Raw genomic sequence first — 22,389 nt, 5'->3', positions numbered from 1 at the left:
AGAAAACCAAACACCGCATATTCTCACTCATAGGTGGGAATTGAACAATGAGATCACATGGACACAGGAAAGGGAATATCACACTCTGGGTACTGTTGTGGGGTGGGAGGAGGGGAGAAGGATAGCATTGGGAGATATACCTAATGCTAGATGACGAGTTAGTGGGTGCAGTGCACCAGCATGGCACATGTATACATATGTAACTAACCTGCACAATATGCACATGTACCCTAAAACTTAAAGTATAAAGTGTTTATATATATAAAGTGTATCTTAGTTTATATAATGACGTGTCACCAAAAATCTAGGTCAACAGGCATATTATGTTTTTTAAAAGAAGTGATAGACAACTCTGTAAGCAAACAATCAATTGGATTAATATGTCTTAATAAATTTGTGTGGATGGAGACTGCACACCAAAGTAAAAACCTTTCTGGAAATAGATATTAAGATTTTTTTTATTATTATACTTTAAGTTTTAGGGTACATGTGCACAATGTGCAAGTTTGTTACATATGTATACATATGCCATGTTGGTGTGCTGCACCCATTAACTCATCATTTAATATTAGGTATATCTCCTAATGCTATCCCTTCCCCCTCCCCCCACCCCACAACAGTCCCCAGTGTGTGATGTTCCCCTTCCTGTGTCCATGTGTTCTCATTATTCAATTCCCACCTATGAGTGAGAACATGTGGTGTTTGATTTTTTGTCCTTGCAATAGTTTGCTGAGAATGATGGTTGCAAATCAAAACCACAATGAGATACCATCTCACACCAGTTACAATGGCGATCATTAAAAAGTCAGGAAACAACAGGTGCTGGAGAGGATGTGGAGAAATAGGAACACTTTTACACTGTTGGTGGGACTGTAAACTAGTTCAACCATTGTGGAAGTCAGTGTGGCCATTCCTCAGGGATCTAGAACTAGAAATACCATTTGACCCAGCCATCCCATTACTGGGTATATACCCAAAGGATTATAAATCATGCTGCTATAAAGACACATGCACACGTATGTTTATTGTGGCACTATTCACAATAGCAAAGACTTGGAACCAACCCAAATGTCCAACAATGATAGACTGGATTAAGAAAATGTGGCATATATACACCATGGAATACTATGCAGCCATAAAAATGACCGCTTCATGTCCTTTGTAGGGACATGGATGAAGATATTAAGATTTTTAAGTGTTATTTTTAGCATATGTTGGGGCCAACCTGCTCCCATGGAGCACATTTCTGAAACTAGAAGCTCATCAAAATATGATCAGATACATGAAGAGTTTTGCTTGTACAAAAGGACTGCAATGACCATGAATAAAATCAAGTCAGTTCGTGTTAAAAGAAGAGGATTATTCTTCCAATCACATTAAGAGTCATTGGGTTATCAAAAACCCTATTCATGATCTCTGGATAATTCTCATTCCACAGAAGACATGATGGAGGGCATATTTCATGTCCTTGTTGCGTAGGCTGTAGATGAGGGGGTTTAAGACAGGTGTTACCACAGAATATATCAGTGTGATGAGCTTATGCATAGCAACTGAGTTGCCAGGTGTGGGACTCACATACATCAGCATTATGGCTCCATAGAACAGAGACACAACAACCAAGTGTGACCCACAGGTAGAGACGGCCTTTTGCCATCCAGCTGAAGAAGGAACCTGAAGCACAGTTCTGAGCACCAAGGTATAGGACCCAAGGATGTACACCATGGTGAGGATGATGAAAAGAGAGCTCACAGAATGGAACACATGCCCTATGATGTGAGTAGGGGCACAGGACAATGCCATCAGTGGGTCTACATCACACAGAAAATGATCAATGATGTTGGGACCACAGAAAGGTAGTTGAGAAATGAAGAAAATGGAAATTGAATGTCCAAGGAAACCAATGAGCCAACAAAGAGACACCAAGATGCCACAGAGCTGGCCAGTCATAATGGAGGGATAGTGCAGTGGGTGGCAGATGGCCAGGTACCGATCATAAGCCATGACACAGAGGAAGAAGCATTCAGTTGTGCCCAGGGAAAAGAAGAAGTAGAACTGAGTGAAACATCCAGAGAATGATATGGTCTTAGTTTTGGAGAAAAAATTTACCAGCATGTTGGGGACTGTGCAGGTCACATACCAGATCTCTAGGAAGGAGAAGTTGGCTAGGAGCACGTACATAGGGGTATGGAGTCGATGGTCCCACCTCACTGCACAGATGATGGCCATATTCCCAGTCAGAGTGAAGATGTAGACCAACAAAATCATTGAGAAAAAGATGATCTGAATTTTCCAGGGACCAGGAAACCCCAACAACACAAACTGCGTCACAGTAGATATCTGTGAGTTATTCATGCTTCCCAGACTGTGGAGAGAACACCGATGGTCAATGACAATTTACTTTGCTGATGAAGCATCTTGAAGCTTTTTTTGGGATAAGGAGTTTGACTCTTGCAGGTGAATATATTGGATATTCTAAAAGAATTCTTAAGCACACCCTGGTTTATCTTTCTCAAATGAGTCCTGTGGGTCTGATTCTTGTAAACTTCAGGTTGTTTGAATTTTCTGTGGCAATGGACAAAAATCAACATTTCATCTTCTTTTGATATAAAGAAATTCTTGAAATAGAGGCAAAAATGGTTTGTTTTATATCTAATTTGTTTTTCAGTGAAAGATGTTCATATATAGCAATTACTTAGTGCTATTCACTTCAAATTATGAAGACATATGCCATCATTTTTAATATATTCAAGTCTGAGACTTTTTACAGCTTTGAGTAGTTTGTACTTTTGACATTATTTCCGATTCTTTCTTTCCGGAGCTATTTCTATTAAGAGTATTTATTTTCTTCCAATTTTTTTAGTGATACCAGGAGAAAGTCAACAAGGATATTTAGATAATAAAATTCTTTATATATTTTGCTTTTTCCTATTTAGAGACATTTATATTGTACTACAGCTTATTTACAATTTGGTATTTAATCATTTGCTTTTAGCAATAAAATGTCATAATTATTCATTTCCTGGTGATTAATTTCACATTATAATTTATCATGCTCCATATACCTTTAAAAAGAAATATTTCATTAAAGATAACGTATAAGATAGCGAAGATAACTACAGTTACTGGGATATTTTCTTCTAAAGCTCCTCTTATTACTTTTGCCAGAATTTTCTCTAAAATTCACTGTTTGTAAGATCTTTCTTTAGTCCATTTAAAAGAATAGCCTCCAAATATTCAAAAAAACAAGATACAAGAGAATCAAAGGTGTTATTTCAAACATAATTATTTACCCATTTTCCGAGAGTTGGTTTGTTTCCTTTAGAACACCATCACCAAAGAAGATATATTTTCAAGAATCAAATACAAGTCCAAGAAAAGAGTAAATGATAGCTTTAACATATGGGACTCTTCAGAAAAATTTTAACAAGATGCCTTTAACTTTTTTGATTGTTAAGAGGATAATTTGCCTTATATTTTTTTCAATTAAAGTAGCACATATATAGTATTTGATCAAGGTGGTATATACATATATGTACACACACACACATATATATATATAGTGTGTTTGTCTGTATGCATATATATAGTATTTACAGTACTCACCGAACACAATCAAATAGAAAAAACCCTCCTATTCAGTGAGATTATATTAAATAAGAAATATATTTATGATCATGCAGCTGTTGCAGTTAGTAATGCACATGGGGAACTATGAATCTACCCATCTAGAAGGAAACATAGACCTTTTCATAGAGCTGGTTTTGCAAAAGGTTGTGGTTTGGTGGACAAGAAGCCAAAAAGAGAAAGAAACTGCAAGATGGGGATCAGTGATTTTTAATTTTTTAAACTAGGATGATTATGAAGAACTAAACTAAACCTGCATCGATGGTCATTTTTGTAAGATATCATAAAAGAATGGCTCCCCACTATGGGTCCTCTATACATTCTCCTTCTTTCCGAGCAAGAAACCTCTCTCCTCAACAAGATGAGAAAGCAGTGATGCAGGGAGCAGCCACTTATGCTTGGAACAGAGAAGGAGCAACAATGATTTTGAACTCAGATTCACAGATTTTGACCCAAAATCAAAATGCACAAGACCGAGCTGCTTCTTTGAGCTTAGACTACTTTCATTGACATTAAAAACAACAAACAAACAAAAACCTTGCAGAAAAACAATTAGCCACACGGAAAGCATGGTAAATAAATTTCACAGATAATTTCCAACATATTTGTAAGAAACAGTTCCTAATATATTCACCACTAAATCTATGTGAGTTCTTAGTCCACAAAAACATTGATTTTATTTTTATCTTTTCTTTTTTTTTAAATGTCACTTCTCCTGAAGGTGCAAAGTGAGTAATGAAAGGGACAGAGAGAGGAAAACAGAGAGAAGATTAAAAAAAATTCCAATTTTCTTTTGGTTTTAGTCCCAGTGGATAAAGCTAGTTCCATACTGTTAAGCTCAAAATCTCTACAAATGTCATAGCATTCCTGGTGCCTCAGGCACTTCCTGAGAAGGAGAAGACCTGTGGATGATTAGTGTACTTCTTTTGGAAAGTGTGAATTGCATGGTGATCTAAACACTCTGAGGGATTTTTTTTCTTTTGGTTTTTGAGCTGACAGATAGACCAATATTCTTTGATACTCAATCTCTGAAGCATGTTGAATGAAGAAATGTATAGGTGAGTAGTCCATCTGTCGTGTATAACAGCAGCAACGCTCAACGAAGAATACCTCTCCTACATACCAGGAAGTTTCCTAGGTCATCCTGGAGAAAGCCTGCAGGGAGGCCACACGGATTCTCTCCTTCACTGGCTCCAATATGGAAGTCCTGTGTGAGAGCTTCACCAGTGGCTTATTTCACTTCTCTTGTACCCTAAGAGTCTAGTGGCTTGTTTCTCACTGAGGGTGTTGAACTATGTGTTGGTCTTCATTTATGCCTCATTTGAGCCACTGTTGAGAATTCTCAGGTCTCCCTTCATGTTCTTGTGATTCTGTAACTTTCTGTGCTGTCCCTAGGGATCTTCATACATCTTGCCTGGGGGTTTAATTGATATTTTTGTTAACATTTCCTATAGGGATTATTAAAAATAACATGTTATATTAACTCTGAGGAAATCCCATGGTCTCCTTGAGTTGTGCTCAAACAGCATGTGCTATAGGATATGTAAAAGCCCCAGATTAAATGTCTTCCTGAGGGGCCAATTTTACCTAGAAAGATAATTTTATATCACACCAAATATGTATGTACTATGAATTAGGAAGTATAATTTATGATAATTTTTGAGATACAATTTTGAATTTAAAGAAATATTATCCCCCAATACCCCATGTTCTCTGACCACTCTTGCTAAACATGCTTTGGTGGAAAGATTTGAGAAACACGGTTTGAGAGCATTACATCACCTAGCACCGGCAGGCCCATCTTCCTTGCCCCACCTGATTTCATTGTGGGGTAGCCATAACTAAAAGGTGTTTTTTCATTTTAAGTAGATTCGACTCTTAGTTGATTGCCTTTTTGTTTCAGCATAGAGTTTGGATACTAAAATGAAATTTGTTCTTGACATAATTTTCTCTGAATATTTTTCTAACTTAGACTTTGCCCTACAGCCTCTGAGAGGCACCTGTTGCTCTGTGGTTGACATGAAAACTGCTGGGTACAAATAAAAATATGTTTAGGGCATCATTCCTAGTATAAGTAATATTGGGGTTGTCATGACTAATTTAGAGAGGAAGTACTGTGAGTAAAGATACCCAGTTGGGACTAAATATGTTTGAGGACTGATCATCATGAAATGCAAGACTTGTACAGTGGATCACTAGGAGAGAAAACTGAAGGGAGCAGTGTGTTGAGTGAAGGCCTTGAATGGCAAAGAGTTTGGTTTTTATGTCTAAGGGATAGAGGTATGAAGCATAGAGGTTTAAAGCACACTCTGTTCTTGGTGTGAAAGACAACCTCAAATAATGGAAGATGTCTATTACTACGTTTTTTTCTGGTGGCCTCTTGACACACAAATATTCTTTAAGAATATTTATTTTCTAGCCGGGTGTGGTGGCTCACGCCTGTAATCCCAGCACTTTAGGAGGTCAAGGGTGGGGGGGGGTGGATCACTTGAGGTCAGGAGTTCGAGACCAGCTTGGCCAACATGGTGAAACCCCATCTCTACTAAAAATACAAAAATGACCCCATCTCTACTAAAAATACAATTAGCCAGGTGTGGTGGTGGGCACCTGTAATCCCAGCTGCTTGGGAGGCTGAGGCAGGAGGATCACTTGAAGCCGGGAGGTGGAGGTTGCAGTGAGCCAAGACTGTGCCACTGCACTCCAGCCTGGGCAACAAGAGCGAAACTTCGTCTCAGAAACAAACAAACAAACAAACAAACAAACAAAAATATGTATATTTTCTGAATTGAAAATACCTCACTTTTTTTTTTTTTTTTTTTAAGATGCAGTCTTGTTCTATTATGCAGGCTGGGGGGCAGTGGCGTGATATCAGCTCACTGCAACCTTAGCCTCCCAGGTTCAAGCAATTCTCATTCCTCAGCCTCCTGAGTAGCTGGGATTACAGGTGTGTGCCATCACGCCCAGCTAATTTTTGTATTTTTAGTAGAGACAGGGTTTCATCATATTGCCCAGGCTGGTCTCGAATTCCTGATCTCAGGTGATCCTCCCCCTTTGGCCTCCCAAAGTGCTGAGATTACAGTCGCGAGCCACCGTGCCCAGCCAGATCTCACTCTTTTGAAAGGTTTCAGTACACATGCAATTGATTTCTTCTGTCAGCTAAGATTAAAACTAGCAAAGATACATCACAGAAAAATAATATACGTATATATACACCCACCCACCACATAACTACTCAGTGAGGCCACATATGTTTAAAATGTTTTATTGAGCATTGGCATTTATCATTAATGAGCTGAATTTAACTGCTAAGGAACTGTGAAAGATAAGTCTGTCTACCTGAGTGTGAGCCAGAACATACGACTGAAGCTACTCTCTATAGTTATAAAACATTAAGGTCAGAAGTGGCCAATTTGGCTTCTTTTTCAAAGATATCTCAGTTTTGGCTAACTGTTAACCCCAGGACTCTCTTTAGAGCATCTTTCATGTCTTTGTTTCGAAGACTATAGATAAGGGGATTTAAGAATGGAGTCATTGCTGTGTATACCAGAGTGATGATCTTCTGCATTCCTGCTGGGTTCCCTGATGTTGGGCTCACATACATCACCATAAGGGTTCCATAGAATAGAGACACCACCATTAGGTGGGACCCACATGTGGAGAAAGCTTTAGTTCGACCAGCACCAGAGGGAATACAAAGCACAGCTCTGATGACCAGAGTGTAAGATCCCAAGATGGAGAGGAAGGGCCCAAAGATAATCATGGAGTTGAAGGTGTAACAGATAAGCTCAGTGGAAGGAGCAGAGATGCAGGCCAGTGCAAACAATGGGCCTGGGTCACACACAAAGTGGTCAATGATGTTGGGCCCACAGAAGGGAAGTTGGGAGATAAGAACAATAGGGACTGGATAGCAGAGAAATCCGCCTACCCAGCATACACAGACCAGAATTATACAGAACTTCCCAGTCATGATGGAGGGGTAGTGTAATGGACGACAGGTGGCCAGGTACCGATCATAAGCCATAACTGATAAAAAGAAACACTCTGTTGTACCCAGTGAAAAAAAGAAATAGAATTGCAGGAAGCAACCGGAGAAGGAGATGGTTTTAGTCTCAGAGAGGATATTGACTAGCATGTTTGGGACAGTGGAGGAAATGTACCAGATCTCTAGAAAGGCAAAGTTTCCCAGAAGGATGTACATGGGTGTGTGGAGCCGCCTGTCCAATTTCACTGCACAGACAATAGCTCCATTCCCTAGCAGTGTCAGGAGATAGAGAACAAGGATGAATGAGAAGAAGCAGCTCTGCATCTCCCTTTGACCATGGAAATCCAGGAGGACAAACTCAGTCACAAAATGAGTTGTTCTGTTCTGGGGTCCCAAAGCTGTTAGAAACACAGAAGTAACCAAAGAATGAATAATAAAGAACATTTGGAGATTTTGCTAACTCATGCTGGATGATGTACTAAGTATTTTTACATACATTATCTCATTTGGTCTTCCTAATGACTCTTCGAGCTGTGAGGAGGTATTCTTTACCCTTCTCTTTCACAGACAGGGTAATTGAAGTTCAAAGAGATTTGAAGGGTTCACTTAAACATATGTACAAAGCCAGTAATGCCCAGATACACTGGCCTATTTGGAGATTGGTTTGGAACAAATCATGTTTCACTTCAAATTTTCTATAACCCTGAGTCTCAGTAATGTTTCATCTTTAATGGTAAAATCACTGCCCCTTAGATACTCTACATATAAATATAAACTTTGGATATATCCTTTTACTTTAAAGCAAAATTGAGTATAAATCTGAAGCAAGAATAGTTGCTATATTAAAATTGCCTTCTTAGAGCCTCATATGTAGAAGTCCAATAAAAAGCAGATAGGAATAAAACTTTGGGGAGTCTTCAGCTCCCTTCCTTTTGCTACTCTCAGGGAGGTGCTGCAGAACCCTTAGGAATCTGTAAAATGGTTTGAAAGCTACAAATCTAGTTCCCCCCAGATCACATTCTCCCTGGTGGCATCTGGATTTGCTGAATAATCCAGCCCCTTTTTCTCGTGAGGAGCTCTAGTTCTCTCAAAGCCCTTCTTTATGGTGAGCAAACTTTGTATCCTTTATTACTTTTACCCGTTGATCTTGGTACTCCCCAAGTCAGCAGGTAAACCTTGACTTTGTTGAAACTACACAAAATAAGTCTAATTCCTCTCCCATGATGGTGGTAGTGAGGTCTTAGATAACTGAAGGCAGCTGTTATGTCCCTTACCTATGACTTCTTTGGCAGGCCACCATTTTCCCTGCTTGTCAGCCTCCTTCTCCACCAAATTGTACTATTCTACATCATGACTTAGCTCTTGAGGGAGCTTGCTGTTGGGTAAATCAATTTCTCTAGTAATAAAGCCATGTGCCTTTATTTTTGCTAGAAATTAAGTCCTAAACTTTATAATTTGTCCCTTCATTATCTTGCTTTTCCCTAAATTAAATAATGAATAAAAAAGTCACCTCAGGATGTGCAGAGAACAGAAAGATCTTTCTGATATTTGCTAAATCAGGAGTTGAGACAAGATAAATAACTTAGATATTTTGCTAACAATTTTCTAGAAACTATTGGTCCAGCAGGCTTATTTCTGTGTCCTCAAATATCCTTGTTAAAGTTCAGAATATTTGGCTGGGTAAGCCACTATCAATATTTTAAATTTAGCAATATAATGACTTTAAAATTAGGATAATTTATTGTATTATTAGCGTCACTGTTAAGATACTCACAAAATTCCATCTTTACATCATTTATATGATCCACAGAGAGCGAGAGGCCTGCCTTTCAGTACTTGATCAAACCTGGAGCAAACCCAAAAGCATAAAGGTTTTATTGCCGAGGTAACTTTGGATATTCATGTTAACAATATTTTAAGAATAATACAACAATTTCTCTAATAAACATGATTTTTAGGAAAATGTAAATTTTGTCCGAGCAGTTCAGTTTAATGAATAATAATTATCATGACCACACGCATCAGAATTTTTAGGACAGTTGTAATTACTCTCAAATATACTCTCCATAACTGCTTGTATTTCCCAGACTACATGCTATGTCATTCTTGGAAAATATAATTACTGGGCTTGCAATTTAAAAAAACGGTTGGCAGTTAGAATGGCGATCATTAAAAAGTCAGGAAACAACAGGTGCTGGAGAGGATGTGGAGAAATAGGAACACTTTTACACTGTTGGTGGGACTGTAAACTAGTTCAACCATTGTGGAAGTCAGTGTGGCGATTCCTCAGGGATCTAGAACTAGAAATACCATTTGACCCAGCCATCCCATTACTGGGTATATACCCAAAGGATTATAAATCATGCTGCTATAAAGACACATGCACACGTATGTTTATTGCAGCACTATTCACAATAGCAAAGACTTGGAACCAACCCAAATGTCCAACAATGATAGACTGGATTAAGAAAATGTGGCACATATACACCATGGAATACTATGCAGCCATAAAAAATGATGAGTTCATGTCCTTTGTAGGGACATGGATGTAGCTGGAAACCATCATTCTCAGCAAACTACGGCAAGGAAAAAAACCAAACACTGCATGTTCTCACTCATAGGTGGGAATTGAACAATGAGAACACATGGACACAGGAAGGGGAACATCACACACCAGGACCTGTCGTGGGGTGGGGGGAGGGGGGAGGGATAGCATTAGGAGATATACCTAATGTTAAATGACGAGTTAATGGGTGCAGCACACCAGCATGGCGCATGTATACATATGTAACAAACCTGCATGTTGTGCACATGTACCCTAAAACTTAAAAGTATAAAAAAAAAAGTTTCTAAAACAAAGGAAATAAAAAATAAAAAAAGGCTGGATGTTAAATTTAAACCGTAGCATTTCATGTATTTATTTGTTTATTCAAGAATTTAATTTAACACGTTTATTCACCATTTATTATATTGCTAGCAGTGTGTTGAGTTCTGGGGTTATAATGGTGAATATACAAAATAAAATTCCTCCCCTTTTGGAACTTAGGTTTTATAAAAACTATCAAGATTACAACCTATATCTGCACAGTCATGTGCATAGGCTGGGGGTTCCTTGAGCTGTGTATTTTTGCAGCACGTCCAACTGCATACGGTGGGTCTGAAAAAAGATATTTACTCCAGTTAGAAATAACTTGAATAAATCTTTGTAGTACAGGGGACATGATAACAAATTTTGCTTGGCATAAATTAGATATTTTGGGCTTTTCAAGGCAGTAGGTAGAGAATGAGACATGAATTAATTTATCCTACTCACAGGCCAGGAAATTTTTGGTACTGAGAAAAGAAATATAATTCCAACTGATGATAATTCATCTGGAACCGGACCTCATAATTGACTCCTTCCTGCTTATTATTATTAATTATTTTTGAGACAGAGTCTTGCTATGTGGTCCAGGCTGGAGTGCAGTGGCGTGATCTTCCTGCACTGTGTGATCACTGTAACCTCCGCCTCCTGGGTTCAAGGGATTCTCATGCCTCAGCCTCCTGAGTAGCTGGCATTACAGGCTTGGGCTACCACACCCGGCTAATTTTGTTTTTTTTTTTGGAGACAGAGTCTCTCTGTATCCCCCAGGCTGGAGTGCAGTGGCATGATCTCAGCTCACTGCAACCTCTGCCTCCCGGGTTCAAGCAATTCTCATGCCTCAGCCTCCCAAGTAGCTGGGATTACAGGCGCCTGCCACCACGCCCAGCTAATTTTTGTATTTTTAGTAGAGACGGGGTTTTGCCATGTTGGTGAGGCTGGTCTTGAACTCCTGACCTCATGTGATCCACCTGCTTTGGCCTTCCAAAGTGCTGAGGTTTCAGGTGTAAGCCACTGTGCCCAGTCCCCACCTGCTCATTATTTGACTTTGTAATGTTCAAGACCTTGATGACATTATTTCAAACACAGTGAAATTTTAATTATCTATGGAATATAGGGTCAGAGAAAGATGGATAACTAAACTTCACAGATAATTAAAAAAAACCTCACTGCATTCATTTCTATTGCCTCCATCACCAAAGTACATTTACTAGGAACTCAAATAGTAAGTTTAAATTCACCTCTTTTGTCTTTCTATTCACTTCAAGTGAGAGTACAAATGGGCAATTGGAGAGAAGAGGAGGAACAAAGCGCTTGGGCAACACATTCTATGTGAACCGACAAGGGAGCTACATCCTCCTCCAGCCCCATCCGCTTGCTGGGAATTTAAGACACTTGCCCACGGAAGAGCACTTTTAGAATTATAAGTGCTGGGGCTCTTCTCTTAAGTATTTATGTTTTAAAAATTAATCCGTAGGTGAATCCAAAGGAAAGGAGAGTCTGCTGTTCTACTTCTTTCTCAAGAGGTTTTCACTTGCCATTTGTCACTTGCCAACAACTCTGAAAAAAATAACAGCTTGCTTTAATTGTTCCAGCTGAAGAAGAGTCTGTCAATAAAAACTTCAGTGACTAATTTACAAACAAGGAGGTAAAAGACTCAGGATACATTCTAACTGAAGGGGATTTAATGGTCCCCCCAAATAAGCAAGAACTTTGAACATTATTTTCCCTAACTGAGTTGTATAGTGGGAACTCTGAGATACCTGAGTGAGCCCTTAATGTGAATATATCACCCGGGCATTCTTTAGGAGTATGCTGGGAGAAGAGAAGTGAGGGGCCAATGTTCGTGCAAAGAACTAAGGAACAAAGAATTCACAGATTTGCAGAAGAACCACGTATTCTTAGCATCTGGCAGCACTGAATGCACAGGAACGGTGGTGTCCCGCTGCAGGCAGACTTTCCTTACATACCTAATGGCATTTTTGGTTCCAAGAGGAAGATGTGAGACAAACTCCAGCTGCAGGAATCTCGTCATTTACACAACCAAAAAGCTGAGTCATGGTTGGAGAGTGTTATTTGTGGTTCCAGAAACTTGCTTCCTTTAGTATTTCAAACCAAATGAAATGTGTTTTTCACATCAGCAATTATCAAGAGTTTACAAGTCTCTTGTGAATAGGATCCATAGTTCCCCTGTGTTCACTGGCAGGCACCTACTTCCTTTGCCTGTATTTCTGAGCATGTATCGAATTCCTTCTATATCTGTTTATAGTTTATGTTTTCCCCAGTGGTTTGACTAGTGAGACACAGAAGTCAGGATAGTTATCTAAAAGATACCATAAACACTTTCCCCTTTGTGGAGATATCCTCCCTTTAAGGAACTGATCTACCTGGGGATGGGGGTGGGAGGATAATGGAGGAGGAGGAGAAAGAATATGTGTGTACATGTGTGTATCTGAGTTTATGTATTTGTGTATATTTGTGTGTGATTTTCTCTCCAGAATAAACTTCATTCTTTTTTAAAAGAATTCCATATAATTAACAAACATTTGTCAGTTATGCATTAACTATGCACCTACTATGTGCCAGACTCTGGGTTAAACATTGAGTATACACAGACAGGAGCCAACAAGGTCAAGACTTCACAGAGATTACATACTTGTTTTGGGCTCAAATAAAAAGATATGAAGCAAATCTTTATTATATAAGGGAACTAGACTTGCTTCATACTTGGTGCCTAACCTGCAAACACTTAAAATTTTTTTTATCTATATATTGTTTGCTTAATTTTGTTATAGTGAACATAAAATAAAGAATCTCCTGGCCGGGCGCGGTGGCTCACGCCTGTAATCCCAGCACTTTGGGAGGCTGAAGTGGGCGCATCACTAGGTGAGGAGATTGAGACCATCCTGGCCAACATGGTGAAACCTGTCTCTACTAAAATACAAAAAATTGCCGGGCTTGGTGGTGCACGCCTGTAGTCCAGCTACTCGGGAGGCTGAGGCAGGAGAATCGCTTGAACCCGGGAGGTGGAGGTTGCAGTGAGCCAAGGTTGCGTCACTGCACTCCAGCCTGATGACAGAGCAAGACTCCATCTCAAAAAAAAAAAAATCTCCTTTATCAATTTTAGGTATAGCTCGAACATAGGTGTTTGAAAAAGTTCAGTTATCTGTAAAGGCAGATTTGTAATTCTGTTGACTGACATGATACAATATTAGTGAAAATGAAAGTTGGCACTGTAAATGGTTATGAATTTTTTCAGTGATATAAGGGGAAAGAGAACAAACAAACTGAGATGAGAACCTGAGATTAATATAAACATTGCAAGAGCTCAAATAGAGAACATGACTGAGCTTAAGGGTAAGGCTGTTTAAGTGTAGAGTGGATTCTTGAAAATGTAATCCCTGTACTAGCAGTATTAGTATCACTTGAGACCTGTTAGAAATCCATGTTCTCAGTACTTACCTAGATCTAGTGAGCCAAAAACTTGGAATGTGGAGCCCAGTTGTCTGTCTTAAACTTTCTAGGTGTTTCTTTTACTTTCCTTTCTTTCTTCCTTTTTTTTTTTTTTTTTGAGATGGAGTTTGTTGCCCAGGCTGGTGTGCAGTGGTGTGGTCTCGGCTAACTGCAACCTCCACCTCTCAGGTTCAAGCAATTCTCCTGTCTCAGCCTCCCAAGTAGCTGGGATTACAGGCATGATCCCCCATGCCAGGCTAATTTTTTTTGTATTTTTCGTAGGGATGGGGTTTCACCATGTTGGCCAGGCTGGTCTTGAACTCCTGACCTCAGGTGATCTACCTGCCTCTGTGGGCAGCAAGCCACCCAGGTGCCAAGGCAAGAGACCGAGGACACGAGCTGTTCCAGTATAATAAAATATAAAACAAGAATAGTTATACTAGATACAGATCTTAGATATGATTATATATGAATATCATTAATCATTAGTTGGTAGCAATTACTCTTTATTCCAATATTATAATAATCCTCGCTCTATAATCATAACCTAGGAAAAGCCAGGCCATACAGAGATAGGAGCTGAGGGGACATAGTGAGGAGTGACCAGAAGACAAGAGTGCTAGCCTTCTGTTATGCCCAGACAGGGCCACCAGAGGGCTCCTTGGTCTAGCGGTAACGCCAGCGTCTGAGAAGACACCCGTTGCCAGGCGGACCGTGGTCTAGCAGTAGCCTCAGTGTCACGGAAAAACACCAGCTACTTAGCAGACCAGGAGAGGGAGTCTCCCTTTCCCTGGGGGAGTTTAGAGAAGACTCTACTCCTCCACCTCTTGTGGAGGGCCTGACATCAGTCAGGCTTGCCCACAGTTATCTGGAGGCCTAACCGTCTCCCTGTGATGCTGTGCTTCAGTGGTCACGCTCCTAGTCCACCTTCGTGTTCCATCCTGTACACCTGGCTCTGCCTTCTAGATAGCAGTAGTAAATTAGTGAAAGTACTAAAGTCTCTGATATGCAGAAATAATGGCATAAGCTATCTTTCTCTTTGTCTCCTCTCTGTCTCTGCCTCGGCTGCCAGGCAGGGAAGGGTCCCCTGTCCAGTGGACACGTGACCCACGTGGCCTTACCTGTCATTGGAGATGGCTCACTCTCCTTATCCTGCCCCTTTGTCTTGTATCCAATAAATATCAGTGCAGCCTGGCATTCGGGGCCACTATCGGTCTCCGCGACTTGGTGGTGGTGGTCCCCTGGGCCCAGCTGCCTTTTCTTTTATCTCTTTGTCTTGTGTCTTTATTTCTACACTCTCGTCTCCGCACACGGGGAGAGACCCACCGACCCTGTGGCACTGGACCCTACATGCCTCGGCCTCCCAAAGTTCGACCAGCCACCATGCCTGGTCTCTAGGTGTTTCTAATGCACGTGGAAGCTTGAAAGCCACTACGGATGATCATAAAACGTTAGAGTCCGGGTTAGGAATGTTTGAAAGCACTTCTAAGTGTGGGAGGGATTTCAGTAGAACTGGGAATTAATTAAACATGTTTGGGAGACAAGGTTAAGAGTGATATTTGAAGGGATAACTGGCCCATGGAACTAAGTTGCAGGTGATATTCTATGTCAGGCTAAGACTTAGGTATTTAGAAAAGCATTACTAGATTAAACATCTAGAGGAGCTTTTGAAAGAGGTCTGGGATAGGCAGAAAATGGTGGAGAAGATTATTCAGGCATTGTATGAAATGGGGTGACCTGGGTTAAAAACAGGGAGCACTTGGGTGGGAACAGAGTTGAACTTAAACAGAAGGTAGTGAGAAAATATAGAGAAAATCATGACATAGAAAGTATGAGTCTTAGTTTGAATAGTTTCATTTATTAGCTGTAGGAGCTTGGTGTGCTCTAGTTTCCTCAAATATTAAAGCCATGTTTATCCTTCCTGTGTAACTCATAGGGCTAATAAGAGGATTAAATGAGGTAATAGACTTGAAAATATTTCATTAATGTCTATATAATTATAATTATGATTAAGTGTCATTAAACAGCCCCAGAGGCATTGTCTCTTAATTAATATCATGGAACCATTCCAGAATTAGAATTTCTTAGGGTCTAGAGGACTTCCTATGCCTCTGGGGCAACTAGAGGACTCTTTTCCCCTCCCCAAATATATATCCTCAAATAGGTTACAGATACAAATTCCTTCAAAAAGAAACGAGCAGGGAGCAGTGGTGCGCATCTATAATTCCAGCACTTTGGGAAGCTGAGGCAGGAGGATCACTTGAGCCCAGGAATTTGAGAACAGCCTGGCCAACATGGTGAAGCTCTGTCTCTACCAAAAAAAAAAAAAAAAAAAAAGAAATACAAAAATTAGCTGGGCATGGAGGCACACGCCTGTAGTCCCAGTTACTCGGACAGCTGAGTTGGGAGCATCATGTGAGCCTGGGAAGGTTGAGGCTGTAGTTAGCTGTGATTGCATCACTGCATTCCAGCCTGGGTGTCAGAATGAGACCCTGTCTTGAAAAAAAGTATAAAAAACCAAAACTTTCTAAATTTGACAATTAGAAATAAGAGTTTTAAAATGCCCATTTCTCTCTCTAGTGTATTGCCAACAAAACAGTCAGGGGGATAATTCTTTTATAATGTAAATAAGAGTATGTTACTTCCCTGCTCAAAACCTCCCAAATGCTTCTCATCTTATGCAGAATTACATATAAAACATAAATAAAATAAATTGAAGAAGACACAAATAAACAGAAAGATATCTTGTGTTCATGAATTAAAAGCATTAATATTGTTAAAATGTCCAGACTACCCAAGGTGATTTCCAGAGTCAATGTAATCCCTATTAATCCCTGTCATACCAATGACAGCCTTCAGAGAAATAGAAAACACAGCCCTAAAATCCATATGGAATCACAAAATCCCTCAAATAGTAAGGCAGTTATGAACAGAAAGAACAAAGCTGAGGCATCACACTGATTTCAAACTATACTACAAAGTAATAGTAATTAAAACAGCATGTCAATTAAAATTAGTGTAAAAAAGACTCATCAACCAATGGAAAAGAATAGAGAGCTCAGAAGTGAACCTATGCATGGTCAATTGATTTCTGACAAAGGTGTCAAAAATACACATTGGGAAAAGGACAGTCTCTTTAATAATGGTATTGGGAAAACTGCATATTCATATGTACAAGAATGAAATTGGATTCTTATTTCACTCTATATAAAAAAAATCAAGTCAAAATGGATTAAAGACTTGGACATAAGACCAGAAACTCTAAGCAATGAGAAGGCAACATAGGGGAAACACTACCCAATATTGATTTGGGCAATGATTGTACAGATTTGACCTCAAAACACAGACAACAAAAGCAAAAATAAACAAATAGGATCATGTCAGTATAGCTCTAATCTGCAAAGGAAACAACTGATAGAATGGAGAGATAACTACAGACTGGGAGAAAGTATTTGAGGCCATACATCTGATAGGGGTTAATATCCAAATCCATAGTTCTTTCAAACAACTCTATAGAAAGAAAACAAATAATCAGATTAAAAAATGGGCAGTGGCCCTGAATAGACATTTCTCAAAAAAAGACATACAAATGGCCAAAAGGTATATGAAAATTGCTCACCATCGCTAATAACTAGGAAAATGCAGATTAAAACCACAATGAGATTTCACCTCACAGCTATCAGAATGGTTGTTATAATAAAAGACAAAAGATAACAGGTGTTGGTGAGAATGTGAAGAAAAGAGAGCCCTTGCACACAGTTGGTGAGAATGTCAATTAGTACTGTCATTATGAAAAACTGTATGGAGCTTCCTCAGAAAACTAAAAATAGAATTACTATATGATCTAGCAATCCCAGTTTTGGGTATTTGCCTAAACGATTTGAAAGCAGTATGTCAAAGAGATGTCTGCTCTCCTATGTTCCTTGCAGCCTTATTCACAATAGCTGAGTTATGGAATCAACCTAAATGTCCATCAACAGATAAATGGATAAAGAAAATGTGGTGTATGTACATAGTGGAATACTATTCAGCCTTAAAAAGAGGGAAATTTGGTCATTTGTGACAACATGGATGGAACTGGAGAACATTACGCTAAGTGAAACAGGGCAAGCATAGAAAGACAAATATACCACATGTTCTCACTTATTTGTGGAATCCCCAAATTTCAAACTCAAGGAAGCAGGCCAGGGAAGTGGGGTGTGGATAATGGTGAGGCAATGATGGACAAAGGGTGCAAAGCCTCTGGCAGGAGGAATCAGTGTTTTTTTGTTTTTTTTTTTGGCGATATATTGCCCAGGGAGGTAAACATAGTAAATGATAATGTGTTATAAATTTTAAAATTGCTAAGATAATAAATTTCAAATATTCTTGTTTTTTTTTTTTGAGACAGAGTCTCACTCTATCACTGAGGCTGTAGTACAATGGCGCAGTCATGGCTCACTGCAACCTCTGCCTCCCGAGTTCAAGTGATCCTTATGCCTCAGCTTCCTGTGTAGCTGGGATTACAGGCATGCACCACCACACCCAAATAATTTTTGTATTTTTAGTAGGGAGGGGATTTTACCATGTTGGCCAGGCTAATCTTGAACTCCTGGCCTCAGGTGATCTGCCTGCCTCGGCCTCCCAAAGTGCTGGGATTACAGGCGTGAGCCACTGTGCCTGGCCATAGATTTCAAATATTCTCACTACAGAAAATATTTGAGGTGATGGATATGTTAGCTGATTCAATTATTCTGCATTATATTCATAAATCATAACATGACTTTGTTCCACATACATATACACAACTCTAATTTGTCAATTTATAATTTTTAAAAAAGTTATTACTATATTTACAAGGTCCCACAGAATTTGGAACGCTGTTCACTCCCTGACTTCATCTCTATTACTCTTCCCCTTACTTTTTTTTTTTTTTTTTTTTTGAGATGGAGTCCTGCTCTGTCGTCCAGGCTGGAGTGCGGTGGTGTGATCTCGGCTCACTGCAACCTCTGCCTCCTAGGTTCATGCCATTCTCCTGCCTCAGCCTCCTGAGTAGCTGGGATTACAGGCTCGTGCCACCACACCCAGCTAATTTTTGTATTTTTAGTAGAGACAGGGTTGCACTATATTGGCCAGGCTGGTCTCGAATTCCTGACCTCATGATCCAGCCTCCTCAGCTTCCCAAAGTGCTGGGATTACAGGTGTGAGCCACTGTTCCCAGACTTAAATTCTTTACTCCAGTCAAACCAACCTCCTTGCTGCTACTTGGATACAATCCTGCCTCCAGATCTTTAAGATAATTTGCTTCCCTCTCTTTGGAATGCTCTTCTCTCACTGTCTACATGGCTCATTCCCTCATCCGCTTCAAGCATTTGCTTAAATGTTGCCTTCTCAGTGTAGCCTCTCTGATCATCGTGTTTAACAACGGCAGCTCTTTTCTTTCTCCCACATTTCCTGTCCTCTTTGTCCTTTTTGCATAGCGCTTACTACTCTCTGATATGCTATATATTTTACTTATTTTTTTTATCGTCTGTTTCTCCCTTATGTGAGTGTAAATGCCAGGTAGATAGTGGTTTTGATTCTTTTGGTCGTAGTATATATCTAGTGCCTAGAACATAACAGGTATTCAATTAATATTTGTTGAATGAAAGAATGACCACGATTTTACTATTTTATGTGATGTTAAAACACATGCTGCTTACATAAGCATTAAACTTTCAGTCTGTCCCTTGTCTGTAAGACTTTCAACCATCAAGAGCCAAGGGGGCAAGAAAACTGCTCTGTTACTAAATCCTTTAGTTCTGTATTCATTAGACATTTAAATTTGATTCTTCATTCACTTTAAAAATATTGAACAGTCTTAAGAAATACCTTAAGTATAACTGCTCTTCTATCTTCCACCCCTGTCTCCAGTAATCAAAACTATACAGTATGAAATAGGACAGATAAAATACCCTGAAATATCATCTACTGGAGTCACCTGTGTTGAAAATATGATTGTTTCATTTGGAATGGAATATGAATCAACTATGGTTTAGCTCTGCTAGGTTAGTTAAGAAATGAAACAATGAGGGACCTCGCTGAGAAAATATCTTCTTTAAAGTGTGTATTGGAGAAGTAGAATCAGAAAATCAGGTCTTTCTTAGTTAATCTTTTATGTCTGAACAATGGTTTGCTTGGTCTCATGTAGATGACTTTATTCTCATTCTATCCTCAGGACTTTCTTCAACGCAGCCTTCATCTCCTTGTTTCGTAAGCTGTAAATCAGGGGGTTTAAGAAGGGGGTCACCGTAGAATAGAACAAAGTTATAATCTTCTGAATTGCAGCTGGGTTATCAGTTGTGGGGCTCACATACATTGCCAGTAAGGCCCCAAAGAATAAACACACCACTGTCAGATGAGATCCACAGGTGGAAAAGGCCTTCTGCTGGCCAGCTGCTGAAGGGACTTTTAATACAGCTATCAGTAAAAGCATATAGGAGCCACAGATGTACAGAAGAGTGAGAATGATAATGAGGGAGCTCAGGATATAGAAGATAATCTCAGTGATAGGAGCTGGGGCACAGGACAGAGCCATCAGTGGGTCCATGTCACACAAAAAGTGATTGATGATGTTGGGCCCACAGAAAGGCAGTTGAGACAGTTGCACAGTGGAGACAGAGTAACTGAGGAATCCAAACACCCAGCAAAAAGACATCAATATGTAGCAGAGTTGTGGGGTCATGATGGTTGGGTAGTGCAATGGGCGGCAGATAGCAAGGTACCGATCATATGCCATGATGCAGAGGAAGTATGCTTCTATTGTACCAAGGGAAGTAAAAAAGTAGAACTGGAGGAAACAGCCAGCAAAGGAGATGGTTTTTGTCTCTGAGAGGAAGTTGACTAGCATGTTGGGTACAGTGGAAGTAACATACCAGATTTCAAGGAAAGCAAAGTTCCCTAGGAGAATATACATTGGGGTATGAAGCCGTTTGTCCAATCTCACAGCACAGACAATGGTCCCATTTCCTATTATGGTAAATACATAGATCACAAAGAACAGGGAGAAGAGGAAACTTTGCATCTCCTGACAACCAGGAAAGCCAAGGAGAACAAATTCCGTCACAGTGCTTGTCTCTGAATTGTTTGTGAATTCCGGGGCTGTAGAGATGACAGAAAACACCATTTATACAAACAGTTTTGTTTTCTGAAAGACTTGTAGTAAATCTGTGTAAGCTATATATGTTGGCTATTTGGCAATTAGTTTGCAATAACCCATCCACTGACTCCTAACTTTTATTCAGAAGCTACAAATCAACAATGCTAATGATCCCAAATTTCTTTTTTTTTTTTTGAGACGGAGTTTTGCTCTTGCTGCCCATGCTGGAGGGCAATGGTCCAATCTCAGCTCACCACAACCTCCGCCTCCTGGGTTCAAGCGATTCTCCTGCCTCAGCCTCCCGAGTAGCTGGGATTACAAGCATGCACCACCATGCCTGGCTACCTTTATATTTTTAGTAGAGACGGGGTTTCTCCATGTTGGTCAAGCTGGTCTCGAACTCCTGACCTCAGGTGATCCACCCGCCTCGGCCTCCCAAAGTGCTGGGATTACAGGAGTGAGCCACTGTGCCTGGCCCCAGATTTCTTTAAAATTAGGGTTATAACAATAGAATCTACATTATTCAGATATTTTTCATCAGTGGGTGATTTTTAAGAATTCTCCCTTCCCTTTGAAATTTTGAAAGCTCAGAACCATTATCCTCTATGAAAGCCAGCAAAGTGGCTGTTTGTATTTCTTTTTCCCACCCACAGTTAATTATTTCTAATAAAGCAGCTTGTTAGTTTGACTTAATTTTAAACCAAGAATTAGGAGTAAAATAACTACTTTTTCTGACATCTTTCCCAAGGTGGAAAATACTTGACATACTTCTCAGATACTTGAGAGCTATGAGTGGCCATTATTCACTCTGTATTAGTGAATTTTAAGTCTAAGCATAGAATCCAAGAGAAAATATCATGGCAATATTTTTCTGGAGAGTAGAGAGTTAATAGTTACCTGAGATTGTTCCTTGAATTTACTTCACACTTTTAAACTTCCCTATAAATGGAATTTCTACTACCATAAACAAATGCAGAGTTTTGAATCATTTAAACATAAATCTCTCTCATTAAAATAAACAATTTGTTACAATATATTGTTCTGCTACAAGAATTCATTCTTGTACTGTTACATGTTACAGATTGTAGGTTTCGACATCTCAACTGTAATCTCTACTTCCCACCTACAAGAAAGTCAGAATCTAGATAAGTTTGGAAGGTCAATGATCAAAAGTCAAACAGAATGAATAGGTAAAGGAAGTGTAGTATACGCACACAATGGAATACTATTCAGCTTTTAAAAAAGAAGGAAATCCTGTCATTTGTGACAACATGGATGAACCCAGGGACATGGTGCTAAGTGAAAAAAGCCAGGCTCAGGAAGACAAATACTGTATGATTTCACTTATATGTA

The 22,389-nt window shown here is 39.5% G+C and overlaps 3 protein-coding genes across 3 annotated transcripts; all 3 read right to left on the bottom strand.

Moving 5' to 3' along the window:
- Positions 1-1,006: 1,006 nt before the first annotated feature.
- LOC117975735 (olfactory receptor 11H7) lies at positions 1,007-2,774 on the bottom strand. The gene has a single exon (XM_034937210.4). The coding sequence runs from the start codon at positions 2,350-2,352 to the stop codon at positions 1,408-1,410; it is 945 nt and encodes a 314-aa protein (XP_034793101.1). The 5' UTR covers positions 2,353-2,774; the 3' UTR covers positions 1,007-1,407.
- A 4,283-nt stretch (positions 2,775-7,057) lies between these two features.
- LOC117975734 (olfactory receptor 11H6) lies at positions 7,058-8,050 on the bottom strand. Its single transcript, XM_034937209.1, has one exon. The coding sequence runs from the start codon at positions 8,048-8,050 to the stop codon at positions 7,058-7,060; it is 993 nt and encodes a 330-aa protein (XP_034793100.1).
- Positions 8,051-20,100: 12,050 nt separating this feature from the next.
- LOC100969834 (olfactory receptor 11H4-like) lies at positions 20,101-21,874 on the bottom strand. The gene has a single exon (XM_003811752.3). The coding sequence runs from the start codon at positions 21,061-21,063 to the stop codon at positions 20,101-20,103; it is 963 nt and encodes a 320-aa protein (XP_003811800.3). The 5' UTR covers positions 21,064-21,874.
- Between the last annotated feature and the right edge of the window lie 515 nt (positions 21,875-22,389).

This window comes from Pan paniscus, chromosome 15, assembly GCF_029289425.2.
Source record: "Pan paniscus chromosome 15, NHGRI_mPanPan1-v2.0_pri, whole genome shotgun sequence".
NCBI lineage: Eukaryota > Metazoa > Chordata > Mammalia > Primates > Hominidae > Pan > Pan paniscus.
Note: the sequence above shows the minus strand (reverse complement) of the source record. Positions and strands in the feature narration are given on the sequence as shown.